The following is a 25,357-nucleotide window of genomic DNA, read 5'->3' on the forward strand; positions in this document are numbered from 1 at the left end:
CAATTTAAATTTGAATACATAAATAATACTCAAAGAAGGGAATTCTCAATATATATAAAATTGTTACCTAAAACCTAAAAACTTTATTGCATATATTTCAGTTCATGTTTCCTTAGACACTTGTTCCTCTACAGAACATTAACTAGAATTTATAAATATGGGCATATTTCATTAATTTCTACAACATTTTTTTGGCAATCATAAGGAAGAACAAGACTTCTGTTATAGAGATAAAATTATATATTAAGGATTAGGTAGAAAATGCCTACTTTAAAAACTGGACATCTCAGCAAACATTCATTTTATCTAATTGTGCTGTGATTTTAAAGGATTTTTTCCCCAGCATCTATATAAAAATTTACATGTATTTGTTAAAGAAGTAGTTTCTAAAAATGGACTCAATGCTCTGAAGAGTTGGGAAGTCAGACAATTTTAAAGTTTATATATACAACAAACTATACATGTAACAATTAAAACATTTAATGAATTAATATAACCCCACCAATACAATGTTTGCTACTGTATTAAAAGCATTTATTCAAAATATGTCAACCTCCTTCCAAAGGATGAAAGACACATGAGCCCATTTCTTATACTATGAGGTATATGGTAACAACAACAAAATTCCCAAATACAAAAGGATCATCAGTTGCCTAAATATAAAATTGAACTTTGGCAAACATATGAGTGTTATGCAGAATAACACAGCCAATAAGGAGATCCTTAAGTTTGCACCATCTCCCTATATCATGGCACTGTCCCCATTCACTCTTCCCTTTCAAAGGGTGAGTTATAACCCTGTCCCAGATGACTCAGAATTTTAAATAGGTGGTCTGCTGATTAACACATATTTTCTCAAACCTCAATACTACAGCTATACAAGTTACACTTTAAAAATATTTGAAACAGATAATTGAATTTATTGGTTGACTATGAGTAGGAAAATACATCGGTAAAGAAAAGAGACCCTGTATATAAATATAATACTAGCTAGTTACAATTTGACCAAGAAGGTTCCACTGAAAAGAAGAGTAAAAGCCCTTGTTACCACCAGTCCATAGGTCATATTCAGTTTCCCACTACCCTTATCAAAGAGCTGCCTAGGCAAATGGGACATTCTTTGAGCTTAGTGCAGATAATGTGCTGGGTTTTGTTACATGAATGGTAAACAAAACTTAGTCCAGTGCATTACACAATTTAATGTACTGTAAATAAAGACTAGATAGTCTATTTTAAACACTACTTCAACATACTGGTTACTAAAATTTATGTAACCAAAAAGAAGAGCAAAGTGAACATCTCAAAATACTGTTTACAAGTAGGGGAGAAACACGTGCTAAAGGTTTTCTTTGAATTATCTGCAGCATTTGTACTGGGTACTCTTATTGGTTCATTAAAAGAGCAAATTGCTATAACTGTTTTGCTTAGGTTGGCTTTTATACTTATATAGCATGACCCCAAAACCTTAAAAGTCACTATGGAAACTAATTCCATAAGTTTAAATAGTAAAAAGTGGAATACTAAAATTGGAATTTATTATTGAAAACCAGAAATCTTTTAAGAGCTTTGAAATTTTAATTTCAACATTTAGAAGTGCATTCCACCCAATTTAATAATGTCCTTAGGTTTCAAAGTGCTAACTCAAAATAAGTTTTCCTGGCTGTCACCAAATCAAGTAAAAATAAAAGCACATTTCTTGGAGATGTTCCCTGCCTATCTTCTAGGACTATTAAAGTTGCAATCAACAATTTATTTCTACAACTTTAGTTTAAATTATGCCATAAATTAATTTTGATGAACATTGTTTAAATTCTTAAAGCATAAATAATTATCACTAATACAGTAAACTGTACTTCAAGAGATTTACAAGGAACTGATCGCCTCTAAATTTCTGATCATTAAAAACAGAAAATATACCCCAAATTTTCTGTAAAACATTCATAAAATGGATTTATCCAGAAAGAATACTGAAATTACATTATGGCAACACCACATTAAATGTATTTGTTACAGAATTTTTGAAGAAAACCTATACTGTGAAAACATACTAGTTTTTATTGCATTTTAGGGAGTATGGATTATTGGAAATTATTCAGGACACAGAAAATATTTAAAACACAAATGCTTGCTTAACAGTCTATTTTGGTGTGACCATTTTATTCCCTATAGACTTAAAATATTTTTCTCTCTTTTAAAGGTTACAATTGTAAATCTACACTCTTGGTTCAATTTATCACTATCTAATAAGGTGGAGAAGCTGTTCAAACTGACCCACAGAAGGTAGTCTGCCACAGAATGCAGTCTGCCTAGAAGAGGCAAGAACAACTATTTTCAAGACGTAACAGGCCATTATATCTTACTATGTTGCCACCAAATTCAAATATTTTGTAGACAATAACAAACACAGATGAAAACATTTTGTGTAAAGCTCAAACCTTTAGCATCTAACAAGTGCACTCTAGTTCCAGCATCTATGAAAAGAATATATCCTCCATAAACAGAGTAAGTGCTTCTCCCCTTCCCCTTCCATAAAGCTCTCTGGACCTGTTATTACATAATGCAGATCATAGGAAAAGCAGTTTCCTTCATCTCATCAGTCCAACCAGCTCCAGCTTGCCCTTGCTGGAAATTGTCATGATGCACATTACTAACACAGTGTTTAGGATAAATGAGTAAACACACCTTTTATTCACACTTTACAAACAAAACAAAAAACCCAAAAAGAAACCCCATAAAAGTTATGCATTGGTTCTATATCAGTAATACCAACTTTCCAATGTACTGACTATAGACTGGATGTGTTCGGTGCCAGCACGACTTAAAACAAAAAGCAAAAAATAAAAAACCACCACAACAAAATGTTAAAAAAAAAACAAAAACAAAAACAAAAACCTTCAAAGGAAAAACCAGGTCCCAGACAAAGATTCAAGATCAAAACCTTTTGGAGAATTTTTTCTTTTTTTTAAAGAAAAAGAAAAAAAAAAAAAAAAGAATCATTTACTTAAACAGTATGTGATTTTATTTTCTCTTAAAAACAGAATAAGCACATTTAAGTGCTAAACATTTTTCATAAAATTTTAAGTCATTATCCAAAATGACTCACTCTCTGTATAAAAACTGTTATTAACATTCAACAATTTCTTTTCTTAATGCTCACATACATGGTGTCCTTTTGCTCCCCTGCCTGCAGTTGAAACAAAAGCAGTTAGACCAAGTTCCCTGTGAATTCATTTGATTTTTTTTGAGAGAATGAATGAATGAGAACAGAACATATAGGAGTTAACTTTGCAAAGTTAAAGCTGGCTTTAATCTCTACTAACAGCACTATGGGCAAAATACAAGGTATAATATAACTTTTATCTTGGTTGACATGTTAAAATGACTTAGTCACTTTTAAAATGATCTGAAGTATTGTCTTAGGGACCTGTTTTGAAAGTACATCTCATTTATTTTATACTGCTTCATAAACGGAAAATTACTTTTTTTTAAAGGAATGATTTCTAAAAAACAAGGAAACTAAGGAATACATGGAAAACAAAAAGAATTCACATGATAGTAGTACTCTGGGTGATGAACAGCACTGTGCAATGACACCAAGAAGCAGTGCTTGGGTCTGGTGAGTAAAGACCCAGGGACCCACCCTATGAACATGTTCCAAAATGTGATATTCAATGCTTCACAATGGAAAAAAAGCCACAGCCCATACAAAAGCATTTTCATAAAACTCTGACAAATGTTAAACAGTATTTAAAAATATAAAAGAGGATGCACAGATTTTCTCTGCATGCACAGGCAGTGCTTGGTGAGAACAAACTCAGGCAGGCACAGTGGAGATAGGACAGGAAATGTCTCAAAAAGGAGTTAAGAAGCTGTCCCTAAGCAGCTGTAATTCTGTAACTTAAAAAAGCTGAGGATTTAAAAATATCAGAATGTACATATATCAGCCATTACATTCAGTCCATAATGCCTACAGATCATTCACTGCTCAGCTTATCTGTCCTGGTAGATAGTTTTTTGTAAAAACCCAGGAATTCATGGTTAAGTTGCCTCTGGTCCAAGAAAATGTCCTAAACTTTAAACAGATTTAGATTTAAAGAGCAATGTTCTCAATTTAAAAACAAAGTAGTACAAAAGGGCTAACAAAACCCTAACAGTGCAAATCATCAGCAGAGAAAGTCTGTTGCAACTTCTTTTACAAGCTGGCCTTTATAACACATGAAACAGGTAAAAAAAACTTAGCCTTAGATTACAATACAATCATTTCCAAATCTGATTTTTTTAGTACAAAATTTCATAAATCAGGTCTTCTATGGATCATATACAATCATAAAGGCTAAATTTAAATTCTATATTTTACAAACAAGTCTGAAAAAGGAGGGAGTAAAGTATGGAAGAATGATCTCTGGATGTTATTACTGGCCTCAAAAAAGTAGTGCTACAGATTTCTGTGCAAAGAGAATATGCTGTTCAAACATTTTCCTATTTCAAGGCATGAAAATATTATATTGGATAGAAGAAACAGGAAAATTACTTGTAACAAATTAAAGATAGGTGCAAACACACCAGTCCCTGTCTAACAGTATATAAAGCATATCGGGCTCAGAATTTGTCTGTTTGCTAGCACCTGGCTTTCATACTATATCCTTATCAAATAATCAGATTGAAAACTCAAATTATCATTAAGAAAAAAAAAAATCCCTAGTGGCCATACCTCACTCCTCTATATTCAGATTTTTTACGAGTTTATGAGTGAAACTGAGGTCATCCTCTGAAGGTACTTGACTACCTCCTGCCAGGAAGGTGAATGCCGTTAACTTGGGGCAGGAAAGGCAGTAAGAGCTCCAGTTGTGCAAAAAGTGAGAAGTGGTCAGAGGGGATGAGTGGGTGTGGGCAGCCGCTGATGTGGTTCTCAGCTAGCCAGTGGTGGTCCAGAGGTCCCAGGATGCCTAAAGTGTTCAGCTGAGGTTTAGAATAGAAGATGTAGTCAATTACACCCTGAAAAACAGAAGGTAAAAAGAAAAAAAAGACAAGGCCCCACATAAGATAACACTTGAATACTGAGAACTTGCAAGACATATCCTTAGAGTCAAACAAAGAAACTTATTAGCCTGTAGGAAAAGGCAATACTACCTAAACCAAATGGCATCCCCAAATGTGAGAATGAAGAAAGTTTAGGGATGATAATCATTCTTCCTCCTATCTGGATCTTTTCAAAATCTTTAACAAGACCTAAAGAATCCTTCATGACAGGGCCTCTGCTTCTCTTTCCTAACTTAATTTGTGACACTTTTCCTTGCTCACTACTCCATTGCCATACTAGCCCTTTTTGGGGAGTAGGGAGGTGTGTGTGAAGTGGGGTACATTCCTTGTAGGCACCAAGCTCTTTCCTGCCCCAGGGCCTCCACACATGTCTGGAACACTATCTTCTACTTGTCAACTGGCTAACTCCTTCTCAACCTTCAAGTGCCGAGTTTAATCACTTTCCCAAGGCCTTCCTGAATCCTGCCCTCACCCACTTAATAGTTCCTACCACCTCTGATTCTTTTCCCTTGCTAACGCACACCCCAAGGTGTAACTATATACTCATTTGTGTGGTTGAGACCTCTCTCTCCCACCAGATCATGATACCACAAGGGCCAGGCTGTCTCTGCTCTTAACACCCTCAACAGTACCCTGGCACAGCATCTGGCACACAGCTAGGTTACTCCTGGTTTGCTCCTTTCCTCCCTATAACTGCCTCCCTATAACTTCAGACTCTCCTTTACATGCTCTTGGCCAAGAGCATTTACGCATGTTCAAGAGTCTTCTTCCTAACTTTCTATCAGGAGCAGGAACAAGAGGAAAAAAAAAATCCCTAATCTCTCCCACCTTTTAATTATCACCCTCACCTCTTCTTCAATCAATCTGCTTGAAATAAGAATCTAAAAGTTGGTTTTTCCTACATCATTGCTCAGTTATTCTCCAACTCATCATATTCTAGTTTCTCTGACTAGCTCTCCAGCGAAACAACTCTTATCAATATCTTTCTGAAGCTTAACACTCACACCTCTTTCCCTAGAAAGGCTTTCTTTCCTTGGCATTTAAGTTCCTATACTGTCCTGGTTTTCCACCTCTCTGGTTACTGTCATTTACATGTTAGTTTTCCCCAGTCTACTCCAGTCTCTCTTCAACTCTACACACTCATCTGTTCCCAGGGTTAAATCATTATCTACAGTACTGTGGATCCTCCAAAGCCAAATAAAAAAAAATTGTCAGTTTTCAACAGTTTCTCAAAGGAGTCTAAACAACCTCCCCTCTAAAATTAAGAACCAGTTAACACAAGTATTTACACTATTCTAATAGACAATCTAACCCGAATGATTATTTTCTCAGCAGGTTAGAAATGGAAAACTAGGATTTTAGAGAGCATAAATGCAAAAGGTAGCTAAAAAGGACAGTTGAACTCAAGTCCTAAACAACCACAGATAATAAAAATGAGGAGAATTACTAAGGAAAAGGCTCCATATTGTAATCCATTAATTGTAACAAGGCATATAAATAATATATATACTAGAAATTTAAAAATGGCTAATAATAAACGACATTTGGGTTCTCAAGCAGTACAGTTTCAGTTAAACTGAAATAGAGATGGAACACCTCATCTCAACTGACAGCAAATTAAATACGATGGTCCTGCATATCCAGCTGTTAGTAATGAGCCTATATAAAAAAAAAAAATTGTCCCAAAAAGGTGACAGTTAACTCAGGATTTACTATCATTATTTCATCTGATTTCTTACCTTGGAAATGATTCTAATAGGTATCTATAAAGTAGGGATGGGACTCTAATCACATGGAACTCTACATTAAGAGTAATAAAAGAATGCTGCTGTCAACTAATTCGAGATGGCTTAATCCCATTCTGAGCATTAACATTTAAAGCCATCATAAAGTTATAAGACACTTTAAAAAAATGAAGGCTTTAAAAGTTTATTATCTCTGAACTCACCTTAAAATCAAACGTGTAATTTGTGTAAGGCATCAGGCCACTCTCATAGGCACTCTTCAACTTGAAACCATGAGTGATCCTTCCATTGGTTGTCCCATTTTTCCCATTACAGCTGAATTTTGTAAGACTTTCATTATATCTCAGTTCCTTAAAGTCTTTATGATTTGTTTCTACTCCACCAGTGCTCAAATATTCCACAACACCTATAATGAAAATAAATGTACTTTTTGCACTGTCAAGTATAATACACAGTGTACAACACATAACTAAAAACATAATTCTGTAGTAAAGTTTTAAATCATACATAGTCCCACTTTCTAAAATGTTTCACTGTTTTTCACATTTGCCAAAACTTGTATAAACCCATTTTTACATGGTTTTAATCATAGTATACTGAATATTCTATACTGTATCACATGAACTTATGTTCATATGTCTTCTCAATTATTTTTTTTTAATGATTGCATAATACAACTGGGCTGATGTATAGTATTTAAGCTAGTTCCTTATTTTTTTTAAATTCATGTTATTTCTACCTTAAAAAAAAAAGAATACTATAATCAACATCTTAGTATGTAGGTTTCTGCTATGCTTAGTATAAAATACCAAGATTAGGATTCATTGTGCCTAAATATACATTGGGTTGGCCAAAAAGTTCTTTCAGTGTTTTCTGTAAGATGGCTCCAGTAGCACTTAACTTCATTCGAAACGATTTTGTTAGATTGTATGTGACAGCTGTCATATCAGCGTGCATTTAAAAAAAAACTTCTCAAAATTGGTGAATTTTTGTGTAGCCATTTTAATATTGAAGATGGAAGAAAAAAAGCAACATTTTCAGCATATTATGCCTTATTATTTCAACAAAGGTAAAAATGCAACTGAAACGCAAAAAAATGATTTGTGCAGTGTATGGAGAACGTGCTGTGATTGACTGAACGTGTCAAAAGTGGTTTGCAAAGTTTCGTGCTGCAGATTTCTCACTGGATAATGCTCCACAGTCGGGTAGATCGGTTGAAGTTGATAGCGATCAAATAGAGACATTAACTGAGAACAATCAACGTTGTACCATGAGGGAGATAGCCAACATACTCAAAATATCCAAATCAAGCGTTGAAAATCATCTGCACAAGCTTGGTTATGTTAATCGCTTTGATTTTTGGGCTCCACATAAGTGAAAAAAACCTTCTTGACCAATTTCCGCGAGTGATTCTCTACCGAAATATAATGAAAATGTTCCGTTTTTAAAACAAATTGTGACGGCTGATGAAAAGTGGATACTGTACAACCATGTGGAACGGAAAAGATCGTGGGGCAAGCAAAATGAACCACCACCAACCACACCAAAGGCCGGTCTTCATTCAAAGAAGATGATATTGTATATATGGTGGGACTGGAAGGAAGTCCTCTATTATTATAAGCTCCTTCCGGAAAACCAAACGATTAAATTCCAACAAGTACTGTTCCCAATTAGACCAACTGAAAGCAGCACTCGACAAAAAGCGTCTGGAATTAGTCAACAGAAAACGCATAATCTTCCATCAGGATAATGCAAGACTGCATGTTTCTTTGATGACCAGGCAAAAACTGTTACAGCTTGGCTGGGAAGTTCTGATTCATCGGCCGTATTCACTAGACATTGCACCTTCGGATTTCCATTGATTTCAGTCTTTACAAAATTCTCTTAATGGAAAAAATTTCAATTCCCTGGAAGACTGTAAAAGGCACCTGGAACAGTTCTTTGCTCAAAAAGATAAAAAGTTTTGGGAAGATGGAATTATGAAGTTCCCTGAAAAATGGCAGAAGGTAGTGGAACAAAATGGTGAATATGCTGTTCAATAAAGTTCTTGGTGAAAATGAAAAATGTATACACACACACACAGCCAACTCTGAAAGAGTTACAGAACAACTTCACCATCCCTGGACACTATTTTTCCAATATGCGAAGCATAAGATGGGTTCTGCAAATATTTAACTTTCATTTAATTAGTTAACTAATTAAGACTGGACATTTTCCCATGTGTTTGCTATTAAAATACTATATTTTGTAACATGGAAATAGGTCCTAAGATCTGCATTATTTGACAAGAGTCTCTCTTGGCCCCTCAGATACTTTGTAGCTAAAAAGAGGATGCAAAGCATGTAGAGAAATTGCCGGTAATCCCCAGCTGGCTTTGAAAGAAGAATTATGGATCTTAGACACCTTTATTTCCCCTGAAAACGAATTTTAACATAGTTTCTAACTTATTATCTATTCTCTCATCTATTGTGATAGCAGTGATGTGCTACTGAATTTAACCACTCCAAGTGTGTGAATGTGTGTATGTGTGAATGTGCGCATTCTTGCATGCATGTAAGTCCAAGGAAAAGTATTCTTGTGCATGTGAGAAAGTATAAACAAGGAGCTAAAAGACAAAAAGAAATACTCAGTTTGATATTACAAGGACTATGGTTTTTACTCACTGTACTATCTATGGAAAAGTATTTAAGAATAAGGCTTTCTGTAATCTTCTACTTTGTGATTAAAAATCAAGATTCTTGATCTTTTTTTGTTAAAATCACTTGCCTGATCTGTGTAAATAAAAAACTCTCAATTTCCACCTAAGGTGTATTTTTCTAATCAAGCCCACCAAAACTGGAGATCCTTTAATATATGGTCAAATTTAAACTGGATTTTATTACCACATGCTGGAATCCCAAAGAGTCTGTCTTAATAACCTTTTCAGAGTGTGCATTACATATAACCTGGGGATAATGAAATACAATTATATGTTCTTTAATAAGTTACTTCAAGTTATCACCTACATGTTTACGGAAGATGATTAACATCCTTCCTCCTGAGGTTTTTCATAATACCATTTCATTTTCAAAATGGTTCCCCTACTCCACAACACATTTTTTTTAACCTGATTCATAGCTGCCACTATAAATTGAATTTTCATTTTGACTAAATTTGTAATTATCAGAAACAACACATTACAAAAACATTTTAAGTCAGTAAGTATTCTATATAAAATAGAATTGTTTTGTTTTGTTTTTACCAGAGTCCGGCAAAGAATTAAGATCTGCACACAACACCAGTGGAATAGTTCCAAATTCTCCCAATGCACTGGACTGGAGGCTTCTCGAGGCTTTATCAATGATGTTCTTCACTTCTGAGAGGAACATCATTGTTTGAACCAACTTCACATCAGAGTATTCAGGGTCCCAGTGCATATGAGCATTAGCCACAAGAATAAGTTGTTTTTCTGTTCCAAGATGTGGCTTTCCAGCTATATTAGATAAAAAGAAAACAAACAAACAAAACCTGTCCATAACCCCATATATGCTCACAGGGTCTGAAAGCAAGTAATATCTCAGAATCTTGGGAATAATAAAGAAGGCTAAAATTTAGTTAACAATCTCCCACCTGATGACTGAATCTACCCTACAACAAACCTGAGAAATAGACATCTAACCTCTCGGTTGAGTACTTCCAGCATAGGGTATTCACTACTTGAACAGAGACAGCCCATTCTATTTGGGACAGCTTGATTTTTAAATAGTTCCATCTCCTTAAAACTTCTGGTCTTCTAGATGTCCTAAATTGAGCATCATAAAATTAAATTGACACCCTTTTTCTTAAGATATATTTAAGATAGTCACTAAGTTCCATCTTTCATCTTTTCTATCCCTCAGATTAAATATCCCCATTTCCAGCTGTTCCTCAAGTGACAGAAGTTTCAGTTCTTAGCATGATGGTCACTCTAAATATACATTTAATTTGAAATAAGTGGTCCATTTCTCCAAAACTCAAGACCTTTAAAATAATGACTAAAAGGTCAGGAAGAGAAGAAGTCAGCATACAGAATATTCTTGTTGCCAAGAAATTATATAAGTGTATGGAGTTCTTCTCTCTGAGCAGTCATTTTAACTAATATTTACTTCAGCATTTTATGTGAAAAATTCTTGAGGAGAAAAGAAAGCTGTTTTTTTCCTTTGGCTTTACCCCTTTTAAGATTTGAAATACTTTTCTGGGCAATGCTTCCTCATCTTGAGCTTTGTGGTAAAGATAAATGGATATAAGGTTTTAGAATCTAAGATTTAAATTCTGAGTTTCTTCAGGTGTTAGACAAGACTATTAATATGTAACAAATTTTCTGTTTTCTATTAAATTTTGGAGGTCAATTTCATAGGAAGTGGAAAGGTCACTCACATGACATTTCAATCAATTCCTTTCGAAGTTCTAGCAGTACAGCAACTCCAATGTTATCTTTTGTCATGACTCTGTTCAGCATAGCTTCAGACCCTTCTGAATTTGCCATTGCTAGCTGATTAAATTCAACAGTGTGTTTCTGAACCAAAGTAAATCTAAAACAAAAACAAAAACAAAAACACACACATAAATATAAAATTGAGAATACCAAGACATTAGCTTTGTGGAAAATGCAATTTTCCCAAACTTCCTTAACAGATATGATGGCATGTAAATTACATTATGGAAAATCCTCCACACTTAACACCAAGCTTCCCATGTCCATTTAAGTTGTTCTCAGTCTGTTACGGATACAAATAACATTTTGATAAACTTTTACAACTTAAGATAATGTAGTCATCTTCTGTTTAGGTTTCACATTGGAAAATTCCATCTTATAATTTTAAAATAATTCTCTTCCTAAGTACAGGCTTAAGAATCTCTCCACCATCCCAGAGGGAATGCAATTACAAGGTGTTTCAAGTAACAATTGGAGTTAAACCCTAGCAAACACCTGAAGAAACAGCAGCACTTTCAACATGTCCTCCAAAACACTATTTCTGATGAATCAAAACAAAACCCTCTAAGTCAACAGTACTGTTTTCTTGAGTAATAATGTAACGCCTCATTCTCTTACTTGCCAACTAATTTCCATTCCCTTGGCCCCCACCCTGCAAACAGAGAAAGTTTTCTTTTTAAGAAATAAGATGACTGGGAATTCCCTGGCGGTCCAGTAGTTAGGATTCTGCACTTCCACTGCAGGAGGCAAGGTTCGATGCCTGGTCTGGGAACTAAGATCCTGCATGCCATGTGGCTCAGCCAAAAAAAAAGAAAAGAAAGAAAGAAAGACGACGACTTACTTTTCTGTCTTAAAGAATATTGCACAGCCATCAACATGTTTTCTTTCTTGTTCCAACATTGTCCTAGCTCTAGATTTAGGACTAAAGAATCCATTATAGCCACGTTCTTTCAGTTCTACCAGAAAAAAACTGTAATACTGTTCTGTTTCAACCTCCTGAAAAATTGTAAATAGCAGAGTTATTTCATAAGACAAAAATCAGTCCTATGCATTACCTTTATATGTACAGTTTGAGAGCTTAAAATAATTTCAAAGGACTGATCTGCAGAATGAAGAATTACATTTTTTCGATGTAATTTACCTGAAACCAATCAGAACCCCTACTTGTCATTTTACAGGTACCAGTTGATAAGGTCAATTCTTTGTTGTTTAGGAGTAAAGAATAGAAAGACATACACCCCTGTGCATATATATTTCCTTATTATTTTAGAATTGGCGTAGAACAAAAATCAGAGAGGTAACAGGAACTCCACAGATCAAATTTCATGCCACAAGGAGAGTGACTTGCCCAAGGTCATCTAAGTTATTATGAGAGTTGGACTGAGAACCCAGTTACTGTGCACCAGGTTCAATGCCCTTTCCACTTTGACCTAACTATTCAATTACCACTGGTAGTAAAGCAAAATTATACACTGATGGTGCCACAATTTCAGTAACATTGCCACCCAATTAAAAAATAGTGTACAGGGGCATCAGGGAGGAAAAAGTAAACATTTAGCTGTCATAGCAAACACTTAAAACCCAGCTTAACCCATTTGCTTAATTTGGCAGCACACTGCTACAAAGCACAGCAGGCAGTGAATGCTCCCAGAATTCACTAAATACAGAAAAAGTCCATATTTTAAGAACTGCTAAAGCTAGGACTTCAAATGTGTCAGTGTAATGCGTTCCCAAGCTGTTCCTTGCTTGATCAATGCTGGGGCATTTCTGCAATTTAAACAAGTGCTCTTCTGATGACTCACCTGAAGACTTATGACATCAGCATTGCAACTCAAGATTTCTTGAATAATGGCCTTTTTCCTGTAGTCCCAATTTAGTGCCCATGATGGACAGTAGCCATATAACTGCCGGGTCGCATATTTATCACAAAGAACATTATAGCACATGACAGAAAACAAGGCTGTAGGAAAGATAACTTTACTTATTCACACACGTGGCAGAAAAAAAAAAACATAATTAATTTCAATAGTTTTCACTTAAATGCTAAGTTTGATGTTATTCATTCAATATATATTCACTGAAAAGCTACTATATGCCAGACATGGCATAAGTAATGTTAGAAAATAAATGAAGGACAGGTATGTGAACAAATTATAATATAAATAAATAATGTGTTTCCTGCTACAGAGGTACACACAGAAGGTTCAAAAACTAACAGAATACGATCTTAAGTCCTTCAGCCTCTAAGACCAGGGCTCCTCATTTCTATGTTCCCTCCACCACTTCAACAATTGTTAATGTAGAATGTGGAAATCTGACAGGTAGTTTTCTTAACAGGCATCTCTACTTTTCTTCTACAGAGCAACTACTATTAATTCACATGAAAGAAAAGGGGTATTATAGACCAAATCCTGTTGCACACATCACAGAAGTGCTCAAACTATTTTCATAGAATTTTAAAAGGAGACTAGAGGTCATTAGTTCGATTTCTCTTTCAAGTAGGTGTTTTGGCTATCTTAAACTTTTGTATTATCAAATATATCTGGAACACAGTACAGTTTGGAAACTTACAGTATAGAAAGATTTTGGTGTATTTATTATAACTGAATTTGATCAATACTTTAGAGCAGAGTTCCTCAACAGCAGCACCTCTGATCTCTAGCCACAAGATGCCAAGAGCACTTCTACCAGTTGTTAACAATCAAAAAATATCTCCAGGCATTGCCAAATGTCTTCAGGGGGATAAAATTGCCTCTGGTTGAGAAGTACTGCTTTATACCAAACTTTCCATAGCATAGTATAGAGGCCAGGTAAGCAAGTCTTCGTTATTATCTCCCAAACCAAATCAACCTTAAGCATTCTACTGTAACACTGCCCAAAATCTAAAGCATACCAACAATACTATTAGGTTTACAAAGAAAAAGTAAAAATAAGATTTAAAAAATTAGGCTACCAACCAGTTGGCCGTGTTCTGTCTGGTTCTTGTAACATAATCCAAGATCTTGGAGGTGGTTGTTCTGTTGAAACTAGTTGAATATAAAACACAAAATTAAACAATATTCTTACATGTCTTTCTAAAAAAAATGGTTTAATCAAATGACCACTTACTTCTTTTTGCAGTACCTGCCAAATTATCAAGCAAATAGTTCAGTAGCCTTCTTGTTCCATCTGGTTCCAGATAGAGGTTCAATATATCCTGGGTAAGTGGATTTCCTGGAAATGTTTTTTAAATAGGTAAAATGAAACCAAGACAAATACTAAAATATTTCAAAACTGAAAAATATTCAAAAATTATCAGATTATCTATAACAATGTATATTAACTATATATATTAACCATATATATAACTGTATATAAAAAACTATATATTAACTCAACATACCAAACTAGAATATTATTTTTTTCAGCTTTTGATGTGAAGAATAAAAATGATTCATACTACATTCTATAGAAGTATCCAAAAAATGATTATTAATGGACTGATGTCAATATATAAGATATCTAATAGTGCTCTGCATCTGACCCTGCCTCATCAACACTTTCATAATGATCAAAAGAGAGTAAAACTGGATTGGGGAAGAGGTGGAAGAAGGACTAGGCAAAGGAAAGGTGAGAGCCAATATAATGAATCACAGAATCAAAATTTAAGAATGCTACAAAGTTAATAAGAAAACAGCCTAATGACAAATGCAGTCTAGCACTTAGATTTTTTAAAATTCTAATGAATAAAGTAACAGGATGGGACAGACTTGGTTTAAGATTAAGCCACTAATGAAGGGGAAAACCCCAGGGCAGTGATCCAACAGTAAATTCAATCACTGTTTCATAAGTGCCAAAAATGAAAGCAAATGCAATGATTTACATGTATTGTTAATAGTCTCAAATTCTCTCAGAAGGACTTCTTATGTGCAAGTAACAGCACAGTACACTGTTTCAAAAGCAAAGTTCCTATCCATGCTCCATTTTAAGAAAGACTAATAAATTCTATAGATGGAAGATAGGTAAAATGATGAGAGATCTTAGCCATTCCAAATTAAAAAAAAAAAAAAAAAGGTATGGAATATAAGAATGATCACCACACAGAGAAAAAAGTGTTTTTTTCCTTTTCTCTTGTGAAAGAGTAGACTCAAAAGGCAGAATGAGGACCAAGCTCAGAATAGAAGTGTTTGTTAAACATTAGAATTATTTAAGATGAAATGCCCTGACCTGTGAGGTAGTGGAGTATCCTTCATTAAAAGCTGGATTACACGGATGGGAAGAATCCTAAGTTAGGATTTTAAGAACTGTAAAGGTAAAAACATGCTCCTATAAGTGCAAAGTATATATTTGTAGGAAGACAAGTAACAATAGTATCATTCCCCATATGTGTACAGTTCTTTACAGCTACCAGAGTCCTGAAATTTTCATTTAGTCACAATCCTTTGAGACAGGTAGCTATAACCTGAAAGTTACCAGGACCCTGTTAAGGATATCTCGAGAAAATGAAGTCAACCAAAAAACTTTTCAGTACCAGGTAAGCATCCCATTCTAACTAGACCTACATTACTGCTGTATTTTTACTACTTTCTAGTGCAAAAGTATTTAAAGGTAACTGCTGAGTACTTATAACTATGTGATCCTCCCTTCTAAGATCTTTCTATAAAATTAAAAACGATCCCCAAACCCAAACATCTATTTTTGACTCTCTAATAAATGCATGAAGCCAAATGGTATATTTCCCCCAACATCTGCTTGTTCTTTGGAATTCCTTTAAATTTAAAATTAATCTACTTTTCATTGCCTAGAAAAATAATACACATAGGGTAAACTTAACAAGTACAATACAATTCTGGAATTAAAACATGATATTGAGTCTCAGAACTAAGGAACAAAAGTGAATGAGAGAAGTCGTTTCTGGAAAGATGAAGTAAACATACTTTTCCCTATTTCTCCTGCTGAATACAACTAAAATCCCACTAATTATGTGTAAAGAAATGTAAGACTCTGAAATGTGGTAAGAAGGCAGAATGTTCAGAGACCTCAGGACCTGAGGAACAACACAGTGGTGAATTCCTTGGGTTTACTCTTTGTCTCATATGTCCCAGACACAGAGCTAAGAAGCCAGCAACACAGACACACCAATGGGTACAGAAAAAAAAATTCCAACAAAAGCCAAAGGGCCAGGAAAGGGCAGCCTAACAAAACAAAACTTTTAGATAGTAACAGCTCTACTACAGCTAAACACCAAAGAAACATACATGGCATCCTCTCTACTCATGCCAGCAAAGACCAAGCAGGGAGCTTAGACTTCCACCCTTATGAGGAAGTAAGGAGGTACCCCCAACACCCCTAGCAGGGTAGGGTCAGAGAAGGCCAAGAAGGTAGCTGGGACTTTTATCCCCTCCAGGCAGTAACAAGCACCTCCTCCTCTGCCCTGTGGTGTCAGCAGAGACCAAGAAGGGAAGCCTGGACTTCCACCCCAACCCACAGTCATGAGGTGCTCTTCCACCTCCTTTCTGGGGATGACATCAGAGGAGGCTGAGGAGAGTCAAGACTTTTACCATCTCCCACCAGTAATGAGGTCACCCCAGTGCAGTGACTATGGAGGACCACGTAAGGAGCCAAAACTGCCACCTGCACCCAGCTGACCCTCAGGTGTCAACAAAGGCTAAGTGGAATCTTAACTCCTACCTCCCCTGGCAGTAAGGAGATGGTGTTCTCCATTTTCCCTGCCACAGCAGTGTTAGAGAAAGCCAGCAAAAAGGTTTAAATAAGATCCAGAGTCTTATAACATAATGTGAATATGTCCAGCTTCAAATGAAAATCACTAATCATACCAAGAACCAGGAAAATTTCAAACTGAATGAAAAAGATAATAGATTCCAACACTGAGATGATAGAAACATTAGAATGATCTGAGCAAAACAGAGAAGGCATGATAAAAATGCTTCAATGAAAAATTACAAACATGCCTGAAATAAAACGACAAAAAAACAAGAAGACTCAGTAAACAAAAAGAAAGTTTTGGTAAACAAATGAAATGTAAAAGACCAAATGGAAATATTAAAACTGTAAAATAGGATAAATGAAGTAAAAAACTCAGTTGGATGGGTTCAACAGCAGAATGTAGGGTCAGAGGAAAGAATCAGTGAACTGGAAGATATAACACTAGAATTACGCAATCTGAACAATAGAAACAGATTGAAAAAAATAAATGAACAGAGAGCCTCAGGGACCAGTGGAACTACAACAAAAAATTTAACATTCATGTCCTCAGAGCAACGGAAGCAGAAGAGCACAGGGCTGAAGAAGTACTAAAGAAATGGTGAAAGCTCCCCCAATTTGGCAAGAAACCTAAACCTATAGATTCAAGAAATTCAAACAGGACAAACCCAAAGGAATCTATACCAAGCAACATCATAATTAAACTTCTGAAAACTAAAGACAAAGAAAAAAATCTTGAAGGCAGCCAGAGAAAAACAACCTTATCTGTAGGGGAAAAACAATATGAATAACCACAAATTTCTCATCACAAACCATAAGAAAGTGGCATGGTATTTTTCAAGTGCTGAAAGAAAAGAACTGTCAACCCAGAATCCTATATCCAGTGAAAATATCCTTTGGGAATGAAGGAGAAACAAAGACATTTTCAGATGACAGAGAACTAAGAGACTCTGTTGCCAGCAGACCCTCCCCTAAGAGAATCATTAATGAAAGTTCTCTAAATGGAAAGGAAATGATAATAGAAGGAACCCTGGAATATCAGGAAGGAAGAAAAAAGATTATGGTTTAATAAAGGGGGGGGGGCAAATATAATAGGCTTTCCTTCTCTTAAGTTTTCTAAATCATGTTTGGCAGTTAATTGGGGGAGCAGGCAAATAAAAGGTCATAAAAAGAGTTATGGTTTTTATACGTCACTCAAACTGGTAAAGTAGTAACACCAGAAGACTATGATAAATTAAGTTTATACACTGAAATACCTAGAGCAACCACTGAAAAAGATAATTCACACACATCACAGACAAATTAAAATGGAAATGTAAAAAGATGCTCAAGTAACCCATAGGAAAGCAAGAAAAAAAAACAGAAAAACAAAAGGAGAACAAACAGAAAACAAAAAATAAAGTGGCAGATGTAAGCCCCAATAAATCAATAATTATAGTAAATGTAAATGGTCTAAATAAACCAATTAAAAGACAGAAAATTGGCAGAGTGGATTTAAAAACATGACCCAACTATATGCTATCAACAAGAAACTCACTTCAAATATAACAATATAAGCAGGTTGAAAGGAAAAGGATGGAAGAAAATCATGCAAACATTAGTCAGAGGAAAGCAGGAGTGACTATATTAATATCAGATCAAGTAGATTTCAGAGAAAATCACTACTCTGCGAGTGGCCTTATGTAACGATAAAGGGCCAATCCTCCAAGAAGAATTAGCAATTCTAAATGTGTATCAATCAAACAACAAAACTGCAAAATATTTTAAGCAAAAACAGTTCCATCCAAAAACTGATGGAACTGAAAGGACAACAGAGAAATCTACAATTACAGTTGAAGATGTCAACACCCTTCTCTCAAAAATTGATAGAACCAGACAAAAGTCCACAATACCATCAATCTAATAGATACTAGACAAATATATTGGTTCTAATTGCTATTTATACATCATCTACACAATAATAGCAGAATACAAAACTCTTGTCCAATGCCAAGGGACAAATACTAGGACAGATCATATCCTGGGCCACAAAACCAAATGTCCACAAATTTAAAAGAACTGAAATTATGTAGAATGTATTCTTCAACCACAATGGAATGACACTAAAAATCAATAACTGAAAGACAATAGGAAAATCTGCAAACACTTGGAAAATTCTGAATGATCCATGGGTCAAAGAGGAAGTCTGAAGGGAAATTTCAAAATGCACTGAGCTAGTGAAAATAAAATTTGTTGCTGGACACAGCTAAAGCAGGGCCAAGAGGGAGAGTTACAGCACTAAATGCATACATCAGAAGAAAAAAGTCCCAATTTAATAATCTAAACTTCTACCCTAAGAACCAAGAGAAAAAGAGTAAAACAAACCCAAAGAAAAAGCAGCGTAGAAATACTAAAGAGCAGAAATCAGTGAAACTGAAAACAGAAAAATGGAGGAAAAATATTTTAAAGCTGTTTCTTTGAAAAGATCAATAAAACTGACAAACCTTTAACCAAGACTGATAAAGAAAAAGAGAGACAAAAATTACCAATATCAACAACGAAAGGAGGATAAGGGTATCACTACAGACCCTACAGAAATCAGAAGGATAAGGGAATACTATAAACAACTCTACATACATAAATTTAACAACACAGATGATATGGGCCACTTCCCTGAAAAACACAACCATCACAACTCACCCAGTAGATAATTTAATAGCACTACACCTAGTAAAGGAAATGAATTCATAATTTTAAAACTACCAGAAAAGAAATCTCCAACCCAGACTGCTGCACTGAAAAATTCTACTAAACATTTAAAAAAGGATTAACTCTAATTCTACAGAATCTCTTCTGCAAAACAGAAGATGAGGGAACACTTTCAAATTCATTTCATAAAGCTAATATCACCTTGATACCAAAACCAGGCAAAGTGAGTATAAAACAAACAAAAAACAAAACTACAGACAAATATCTCTCATGAATACAGTCAAAAATCATTAAAATATTAGCATACACTTATCAGCAATAAACAAATTATACACCATGATCAAGCGGATTTTATTCCAGGAATGCAAGCCTGGTTCAATATTCAAAAATTAATTACCAGGCTAAAGAAGAAAAATTATATATCACATCATATCAACTGATGGAGAACAAACATTTGACAAAATTAAATACCCATTCATGATTTAAAACTCTCAGAAAAAGAAGGATAGAAGGAAAAATCCTCAAATTGATAGGGCATCTACAAAATACCCATGCTAACATTATACTCAATAATGAAGACAGAATACTTTCTAAGATCAGGGAAAAGGGGGGATGTCTGCTCTCAATAACTCTTATTCAACACAATGCTGCAAGTTCTGGTCAGTGCCATAAGGCAAGAAAAAGGAAAGAAAAACATACATATTGGAAAGATATAAACTTCTCCCTATTTGCAGGTGACCAATTTTCTACATAGAAAAAAATTTTTTAATTACCAAAAAATCTACAAAAAATAGAAAAACCAACTCCTAGAACTAGAATTGGGTTCAACAAAGTAGAAGGATACAAAATAAAAATACAAAAATCCATTATATTTCTATATACTGGGAATGAAAACATGGACAGCAAAATTTAAAATACATTATCAAGTATAAATCTAACAAAACATATACAGGACTTTTATACCAAAAACTACACAACAGTGATGAAAAAAATCAAAATCTAAATAGATGGAGAGACATAACACGTTCATTGACTCGAAGACTCTACATACTAAAGACATCAGTTCCCCCCAATTTGACATACAGGTTATCAAAACCCCAGTAATATTTTTTGTAACTATAGATAAGATTATTCTAAAATGTATATGGAAAGGCCAAAGAATCAGAATAGCTAAAACCATTCTGAAGAAGTAGACTATAGAGGAGGAATCAGTCTATCTATTTCAAGAATTATTACCCTATTTCAAGTTCCAAAAACTACGTGATATTGGCAGAAACACAGACACACAGATCAATGAAAAGAACAGAGAATCCACACAGATATGTCCAACTGTCCAGTGCAAAAGCAATTCAATGGAGGACAGACTTTTCAACAAATCTTGCTGGAGCAACTGGACATGCATGAGCAAAAAACAAACCTTGAATTAATCCTCACGTCTTTTCACTCAAAATGGATTACAGACTTAAATGTAAAACAAAATCATAAATCTTTTAGTACAAAAAACTGGAGAAAATCTTTGGGATCTAGAGCTATTTCAAAGAGTTCTTAGACTTGACATCAAAAGCAAGAGCCATAAAAGGAAAAACTGAAAAACTGGATTTCGTCAAAATTAAAAACTTTTCCTACATAAAAGACCCTGTGTGGTATTGTGATTTATATTAAGAAATATATATTTGGTTTTCATCCACTGTTCCTGGCACACATATCCTAAAACCTCTGATATTTCCTAAGTGATCAGAGTGATAAAGATGCCTCGTTATGTTAATGAGGTGACTTTTGGCCTTACCTGAAAGACGGGGCTGGTTGCCAAGAGAACCCACTATGTGATTAGAGAGTTGGAACTTTCAGTTCCACCCTGCTAAAGGGAGAGAGGCTGGAGGTTAAACCAATCACCATCAATGGCCAATGATCTAATCAATTATGCCTATGTAATGAAGCCTCCATAAAAACCTGAAAGGATGGGGCTCAGAGACCTCTGGGTTGGTGAACATGTGGAGATTCAGGGAGAGTGGTGTGCCTGGAAGAGGGCATGGAAGCTCTGTGCCCTTTCCCCATAACTTGGCCTATGCATTTCTCCAATTTGGCTATTCCTGAGTTATATCCTTTCACAATAAACAGGTAATCTAGTGAGTAAATGGGTTACCTGAGTTCTGTGAGTCACTCTAGCAAGTTAAACCCAAGGAGGGGGTCATGGGAACCTCCAATCTGTAGCTGGTTGGTCAGACGCACAAGCACAGATGACAACCTGGGTTGTGACTGGCACCTGAAGTTGGAAGGAAAGGGGAAAGGGGCAGTCTTGTAGGACTGAGCCCTTTACCTATGGAAACTGATGCTATCTCTGGGTAAGTAGTGTCAGAACTGAGTTGAATTGTAGGACACCCAGCTAGTGTCCTAGAATTGCTTGTTGGTGTTGGGGGAAATCACCCACCCACCCTCCCACCCTATTAAGTGGATGAAAAGACAAGCTATATACTGGGAGAAAATATTTGCAAATCGCATATTTGACAAAACCATAGTATCGAAAATATATAAAGGACTCCCAAACTTCAACAGCAAAAAAGTAAACAATCCGATTAGTGCATGGGCAAAGGAATAAGAAATATTTCACATACAATGCTATACAGAGGACAAATAAGCACATGCAAAGATGTTCAGTACCTTTAACTGTTGGGGAAATGCAAATTACAACTACAATGAGATATCACTATACAGCTATCAGAAAGGCCAGAATAAAAATAGTGACAAAATCAAGCCTTGGTAAATTTAAGAAAATTGAAATAGTATCAAGTATCTTTTCTGACTACAATGCTATGAGACTAGATATCAATTACAGGGAAAAAATCTGTAAAAACCACAAACACATGAGGCTAAACAATACACTACTTAATAACCAAGACATCAGTGAAGAAATCAAAGAGGAAATCAAAAAATACCTAGAAACAAATGACAATGAAAACACAACGACCCAAAACCTATGGGATGCAGCAAAAGCAGTTCTAAGAGGGAAGTTTACAGCAATACAATCCTACCTCAAGAAACAACAAACATCTCAAATAAACAAACTAACCCTACACCTAAAGCATTAGAGAGAAGAAGAACAAAAAAAACCCAAAGTTAGCAGAAGGAAAAGAAATCATAAAGATCAGATCAGAAAGAAATGAAAAAGAAATGGAGGAAACGATAGCAAAGACCAATAAAACTAAAAGCTGGTTCTTTGAGAAGATAAACAAAATTGATAAACCATTAGCCAGACTTATCAAGAAAAAAAGGGAGAAGACTCAAATTAATAGAATTAGAAATGAAAACGGAGAAGTAACCACTGACACTGCAGAAATACAAACGATCATGAGAGATCACTAGAAGCAACTCTATGCCAATAAAATGGACAACCTGGAAGAAATGGACAAATTCTTAGAAAAGCACAACCTTCTGACACTGAACCAGGAAACTGAAAATATAAACAGACCAATCACAAGCACTGAAATTGAAACTGTGATTAAAAATCTTCCAAAAAATAAAAGCCCAGGACCAGTTGGCTTCAGAGGCAAATTCTATCAAACATTTAGAGAAGAGCTAACACCTATACTTCTCAAACTCTTCCAAAATATAGTGGAGGGAGGAACAATCCCAAACTCATTCTACGAGGCCACTATCACCCTGATACCAAAACCAGACAAAGATGTCACAAAAAAAAGAACACTACAGGCCAATATCACGGATGAACATAGATGCAAAAATCCTCAACAAAATACTAGCAAACAGAATCCAACAGCACATTAAAAGGATCATACACTATGATCAGGTGGGGTTTATCCCAGGAATGCAAGGATTCTTCAATATACACAAATCAATCAATGTGATAAACCATATTAACAAATTGAAGGAGAAAAACCACATGATCATCTCAATAGATGCAGAAAAAGCTTTCGACAAAATTCAATACCCATTTATGATAAAAACCCTCCAGAAAGTAGGCATAGAGGGAACTTACTTCAACATAAGAAAGGCCATATATGACAAACCCACAGCCAACATCGTTCTCAATGGTGACAAACTGAAACCATTTCCACTAAGATCAGGCACAAGACAAGGTTGCCCACTCTCACCACTATTATTCAACATAGTTTTGGAAATGTTAGCCACAACAATCAGAGAAGAAAAAGAAATAAAAGGAATCCAAATCGGAAAAGAAGAAGTAAAACTGTCACTGTTTGCAGATGACATACTATACATACAGAATCCTAAAGATGCTACCAGACAACTACTAGAGGTAAGCAATGAATCTGATAAAGTAGCAGGATACAAAATGAATGCACAGAAATCTCTTGCATTCCTATACACTAATGATGAAAAATCTGAAAGAGAAATTAAGAAAACACTCCCATTTACCACTGCAACAAAAAGAATAAAATACCTAGGAATAAACCTACCTAAGGAGACAAAAGACCTGTATGCAGAAAACTGTAAGACACTGATGAAAGAAATTAAAGACGATACCAATAGATGGAGAGATATACCAAGTTCTTGGATTGGAAGAATCAACATTGTGAAAATGACTATACTACCCAAAGCAATCTACAGATTCAATGCAATCCCTATCAAACGATCAATGGCATTTTTCACAGAACTAGAACAAAAAATTTCACAATTTGTATAGAAACACAAAAGACCACGAATAGCCAAAGCAATCTGGAGAAGGAAAAACGGAGCTGGAGGAATCAGGCTCCCTGACTTCAGACTATACTACAAAGCTACAGTAATCAAGACAGTATGGTACTGGCACAAAAACAGAAATATCGATCAATGGAACAGGATAGAAACCCACGCACGTATGGTCACCTTATCTTTGATAAAGGAGGCAAGCACATACAGTGGAGAAAAGACAGCCTCTTCAATAAGTGGTGCTGGAAAAATGGACAGCTACTTGTACAAGAATGAAATTAGAACACTCCCTAACACCATACACAAAAATAAACTCAAAATGGATTAAAGACCTAAATATAAGGCCAGACAGTATAAAACTCTTAGAGGAAAACATAGGCAGAACACTCTATGACATAAATCACAGCAATATCCTTTTTGGCCCACCTCCTAGAGAAATGGAAATTAAAACAAACAAATGCAACCTAATGAAACTTAAAAGCTTTTGCACAGCAAAGGAAACAATAAACAAGACGAAAAGACAACCCTCAGAATGGGAGAAAATATTTGCAAATGAAGCAACTGACAAAGGATTAATCTCCAAAACATACAAGTAGCACATGCAGCTCAATATCAAAAAAACAAACAACCCAATCCAAAAATGGGCAGAAGACCTAAACAGACATTTCTGCAAAGAAGATATACAGATAGCCAACAAACACATGAAAGGATGCTCAACATCACTAATCATTAGAGAAATGCAAATCAAAACTAGTGAGGTATCATCTCACACTGGTCAGAATGGCCATCATCAAAAAGTCTACAAACAATAAATGCGGGAGAGGGTGTGGAGAAAAGGGAACCCTCTTGCACTGTTGGTGGGAATGTAAATTGATACAGCCACTATGGAGCACAGTATGGAGGTTCCTTAAAAAACTAAAAATAGAACTACCATACGACCCAGCAATCCCACTACTGGGCATATACCCTGAGAAAACCATAATTCAAAGAGTCATGTACCACAATGTTCATTGCAGCTCTATTTACAATAGCCAGGACATGGAAGCAAACTAAGTGTCCATCAACA

General features: G+C 35.2%; 1 protein-coding gene across 5 annotated transcripts in view; it reads right to left on the bottom strand.

Annotated features, from left to right (window-relative positions):
* Positions 1-222: 222 nt before the first annotated feature.
* Positions 223-25,357, bottom strand: part of CNOT6 (CCR4-NOT transcription complex subunit 6) — a 67,397-nt gene continuing 42,262 nt past the window's right edge. For 2 of the 5 annotated variants that reach the window (XM_036847693.1, XM_036847694.1), the window contains 8 exons: positions 14,347-14,451; positions 14,196-14,264; positions 13,041-13,198; positions 12,080-12,234; positions 11,181-11,335; positions 10,027-10,257; positions 6,989-7,191; positions 223-4,995 (listed from right to left, as the gene is read on the bottom strand). In XM_036847693.1, coding sequence (XP_036703588.1) covers positions 4,783-4,995; positions 6,989-7,191; positions 10,027-10,257; positions 11,181-11,335; positions 12,080-12,234; positions 13,041-13,198; positions 14,196-14,264; positions 14,347-14,451 — 1,289 coding nt within the window. In that variant the 3' untranslated portion in view covers positions 223-4,782. The remainder of the gene's footprint in view (positions 4,996-6,988; positions 7,192-10,026; positions 10,258-11,180; positions 11,336-12,079; positions 12,235-13,040; positions 13,199-14,195; positions 14,265-14,346; positions 14,452-25,357) is intronic. The other 3 variants (XM_036847691.1, XM_036847692.1, XM_036847690.1) reach the window with 3 other exon arrangements.

Source organism: Balaenoptera musculus, chromosome 3 (genome assembly GCF_009873245.2).
Source record: "Balaenoptera musculus isolate JJ_BM4_2016_0621 chromosome 3, mBalMus1.pri.v3, whole genome shotgun sequence".
In the NCBI taxonomy this organism is placed as follows: Eukaryota; Metazoa; Chordata; class Mammalia; order Artiodactyla; family Balaenopteridae; genus Balaenoptera; species Balaenoptera musculus.